Below are 4,330 nucleotides of genomic sequence, written 5' to 3' on the forward strand. Positions count from 1 at the left end.
GAGGCGGGCAGATCACCTGAGGTCGGGAGTTTGAGACCAGCCTGACCAACATGGAGAAACCCCGTCTCTACTGAAAATACAAAATTAGCTGGGTGTGGTAGCACATGCCTGTAATCCCAGCTACCAGGGAGGCTGAGGCAGGAGAATCACTTGAACATGGGGGACGGAGGTTGTGGTGAGCTGAGATCGCACCATTGTACTTCAACCTGGGCAACAAGAGCAAAACTCCGTATCAAAAAAAAAGGATCTTACTATGGTGCCCAGGCTGGTTTCGAACTCCTGGGCTCAAGTGATCTTCCTGCCACTTCCTCCTAAAGTGCTGGGATAGACATAAGCACCATGCCTGGACTATTTTTTTTTTGAGACGGAGTTCTCCCTGTCACCCAGACTGGAGTGCAGTGGCCAGTGGTGCGATCTCAACTCACTGCAACCTCTACCTCCCAGTTTCATGCGATTCTCCTGCCTTAGATTACAAGCACCCGCCACCATGGCCAGCTAATTTTTTTGTATTTTTAGTAGAGACAGGTTTTACCATATTGGTCAGGCTGGTCTTGAACTCCTGACCTCAGGTAATCCACCCGCCTCAGCCTCCCAAAGTGTTGGGATTACAGGTGAGCCACCATGCCCCACCTACATTCTTATATATGCTTTAGAAGACTGACTTTGAGGTAGACCAAGCCCGATATTTTTCAGCACCTAGTTCACTTATACTCTAAAGCCTTTCACAGTGGTTAAGATTCCAAACCTCCCTTGTCTTGCAGGAACGACTGAGGCGGCTAAACCACAGTGTTGCCAAGGAAACAGCCCGCAGGAGAGCAATGCTGGATTCGGGAATTTACCCCCCTGGCTCCCCAAGCAAATAACAGATGAGCCTGTGGACTCAGTAGCGCAAGTACTGTTCCCAGCTGCCTTGTTTCGACAGACATGCAAAGATCCTAGGAGACAGTCCCCTTAGACCTTCAGACATTTAAAAAGGCAGCTGTATGGGTTGTTTGAAGCACTTTGTCTTACTCATTTATGTAGGGGCCCCAGGAAAGCTACACACAGCCAGAATGAGGTTCCCAAAGGACTTACGTTAATTATGGCTCTTGCTTCCTTTCACAAATGAGCAGAGGCCTCTACTTTTTTTTAACCTGCATACTTGAGGCTTACCTTCTTCAGGCCTAGTTAACCAGAGGGGCTTCCTTTGTTACATGCCTAGTTACATGGGCCTGGGCAGCATGTCCTCTACCTGTGACTTCTCATTTTCCTGTTTACACTGGGGATTTGGAGAGGGCAGGCAAAGTCAAAGTGAATGACCGGGCCCACCCAGTTTTTTATTGCACTGGCTTCAATACAGTAGCAGTATTGATAGAATCATTTTATTCAATAAATACTTAAAACGGTATTCTAGTTTACTCTGGTATATGGAAAGGTTCTAGGAGTTTGTACTTTAATTCAAAGACAGCTTCAAATTGTGATCTGAGTATTTATAATTAAAAGACTCAAATACTATTTTCAACGCAAGAGTATACAAAGCAAAAAGCAGAAAAGGTTGCCACATGCAAAAAAACAAACCCAAAAAACCAACCAAAAGGCCAAGAGCCCTACTAGGAAGTACTTTAATAGTTTTTCTTAGAAAAAAAAAATTCCAGACACTTAACATTTCACAACATTTCAACAGCAAAGTATTAATTGAGAGAGGGGTTTTCAGGAGTTGGGGATTCTAGAATATTAGGAAGAAATGTTGGTATCCTCCTTCATTATAGATGGATGGCATAGGTCACAAATGGGAGACTGGCAGCAAAGCCAATATCAAAACCCAGTGGAATGACACTTCTGTGGAGTTTACTTTTCTTCCTGCTATCTTCCCTATCCCACGGAAATGTCTGTCACCATGTAAAGCCCAGTAGCAGGGAGCTTAGGCTCCAGTCTTCCCCCTTGGGTAGGAAAAGGAGTGAACGGAACATCACTCCTGAGTTTCCATGCTTTCTTCTTCCTCTCCTTGAGGTGGTTCTTCTGTATTCTCCTCTTCTTCCTCTCCTTCCTTCTTCTCTGGTGGCTTCTCATAAGCCTTTTCTGAAGGTGTTACTATCACTCCATCCCAGGTAGATATTTCAGAAGCAAGATCTAGGAAAGAGAAAAAGGTGATTTAGACAAGTAGCCCAGTATAAAAGACATTATTTACACTGGAAATATTAAAGACATTTAAATAGTGTACAGCTTCTTTGTAGACCAGATTACAATACAAAACCCCGACCCACAGTAGTCACTCACAGCTGGCATCACCCTCCTGGCCAAGGATCTTCCTAAAGCCACCATGTGAGAGGATTCGGACGAGAGTCTGAGCTGTGTAACAGACCATGTCCTGAAGGAGAGCAAAGTGAGAGTAAGTTAGCAAGGAAAATCAAAAGACTTTGAGTAATACCCTTGTGAAAACAGAGATTAAGACAATTTTTTAAATCTCAGGAACAAAGTATTTCAGAATCCCCCAATTCCTGACCCCTAAAGACCATATTCCACTTCGCCAGCTGACTAGGAGTATTCAAGAATGGGGCAAAACAACTCAGTTCGTATCTGTCCCAATACCTGCTGTTCTAGGGTCATGACTGTGTGTACTCTGAAGTTGCCACTCTCACAGGGGTCAGTGATACCCACTGAACCTGGCAGGAACAGTCCTGCAGCCAGAATCTGCAAGCAGCGTCTAGAACACAGGGAAGTATCAGGTATTAAAAGAATGCACAAAATAGCTTAAAACCAACCCTAAACCCAAAGAAGCATGCTGTACCTGTATGCAACGTTTAGGGCCAAAGGCTGTCTGGTGGGGTTGTTCATCACAGCATAATGGCCCTGGAAAATAATAAATCCAGTAGGTGTGCCATCAAAATGGCAATTCTGATAACCAGAACTGTAGCCTCACTTTGTCACCCAGGCTGGAGTGCAGTGGCACAATCATAGTTCACTGTAACCTCAAACTCCTGGGCTCAAGCAACCCTCCTGCCTCAGCCTCCTGAGAAGCTAGGACTATAAGTACAAGCCACTACAACTGGATATATATATATATATATTTATTTTTTTTTTTTTTTTTCCTGGTAGAGACAGTCTCACTGTTTTGCCCAGGCTGGTCTCAAACTCCTGGCTTCAAGTGATCCTCTGGCCTCAGCCTCCCAAAGTGCTGGGATTACAGGCATCAAACTAAAACCTTAAATCATCACGAGGAAAACTGGTTATTAAGGTCTAAGCCTAGCCAAAATTTTCATGTTGTTCAGAAGCAATTCTGAAATGGCTGCTCACTCATTTCTCTCTACTGCCATGATGAAATGGTAGCAGTCATGAGAAGAAAACAGGACACTATAACTCAGTAACTACTCATTTAATTGCATATACCAAAAAAAAAAAAACTTTGAATTTTTTCTTTTTTTTTTAAACAAATGTCTCTGAGTCATGTAAATGTTGAATTTTTATTGGATTACTTGTCTACCAATAAAATTTCTTTTAAGCTTCACCAAATTTCAGACTCTGGTGAATTTCAGAGTTACTACTACTACTACTAGTAAATAAGGATGATGAGGAACTCCAATTGTCCATCTTTACTTACTAGTAGGTCAAGGATCCAGGGTGTGAGGGGCTCAAAGCCAGGAAAACGAATCCTCAAGTCCTTCAGTAGTCTGATGAGAACTTTAACTCTGAAAGTAATAGTGACCCAAACATTAAAATCAATACCATCATGTATTTCCACGCCTAAGGTAGAATTGAAGCTGACTATGCTGTTTACAGAACTATACATTCTCTGCTTTCTCTAAATCTTAACTTGCTTAAGGTAAAAATAAAAATCCAGAAAAAAAGTCACAGGCAAAACAGTTCTGTCAGAGGAAGTATGGGGGTATCCTGCTATTCACTGCAATTAAAAAGTTTATCTTAATCCAAATGGTCAGGGAGGGACTCACGTGGACTGAGAAGCATTTTCCTCGAACCAGCGGGCATGTCGGATGGCTGCTAAGGCACTCTGCAATACCTTGATATCCACTAAAAAGATAAGCATGATAGGCCAGGATGAAACATTTTCATTAAACAAGCTACTCATTACCACTGCTACAGTCTAGGCTGGAGTGCAGTGGCGCGATCTCAGCTCACTGCAACCTCCGCCTCCGGGGTTCAAGTGATTCTCCTGCCTCAGCCTCCTGAGTAGCTGGGATTACAGGCGCGCACCACCACGCCTGGCTAATTTTTGTATTTTTGGTAGAGACGGGGTTTTGCCATGTTGGCCAGGCTGGTCTTGAACTCCAGGCCTCGGCCTCCCAAAGTGTTGGGATTACAGGCATGAGCCACTGCACCCGGCCCCACCTCAGGC

General features: G+C 43.8%; 2 protein-coding genes across 2 annotated transcripts in view; one reads left to right on the forward strand and one right to left on the reverse strand.

Moving 5' to 3' along the window:
* The window catches only part of SNAPIN (SNAP-associated protein), a 12,686-nt gene extending 11,304 nt beyond the window's left edge, over positions 1-1,382 (forward strand). Inside the window, exon 4 of the mRNA XM_011968213.1 lies at positions 762-1,382. Coding sequence (XP_011823603.1) covers positions 762-863 — 102 coding nt within the window. The 3' untranslated portion in view covers positions 864-1,382. The remainder of the gene's footprint in view (positions 1-761) is intronic.
* Positions 1,383-1,583: 201 nt separating this feature from the next.
* ILF2 (interleukin enhancer binding factor 2) overlaps positions 1,584-4,330 on the reverse strand; it is a 26,454-nt gene continuing 23,707 nt past the window's right edge. The window contains exons 10-15 of the mRNA XM_011968217.1: positions 3,927-4,005; positions 3,578-3,665; positions 2,768-2,829; positions 2,569-2,683; positions 2,257-2,347; positions 1,584-2,109 (exon numbers count right to left, since the gene is read on the reverse strand). Of these exons, the coding sequence (XP_011823607.1) occupies positions 1,949-2,109; positions 2,257-2,347; positions 2,569-2,683; positions 2,768-2,829; positions 3,578-3,665; positions 3,927-4,005 (596 nt within the window). The 3' untranslated portion in view covers positions 1,584-1,948. The remainder of the gene's footprint in view (positions 2,110-2,256; positions 2,348-2,568; positions 2,684-2,767; positions 2,830-3,577; positions 3,666-3,926; positions 4,006-4,330) is intronic.

The sequence above is a fragment of the Mandrillus leucophaeus genome, unplaced genomic scaffold (assembly GCF_000951045.1).
Source record: "Mandrillus leucophaeus isolate KB7577 unplaced genomic scaffold, Mleu.le_1.0 Scaffold830, whole genome shotgun sequence".
NCBI lineage: Eukaryota > Metazoa > Chordata > Mammalia > Primates > Cercopithecidae > Mandrillus > Mandrillus leucophaeus.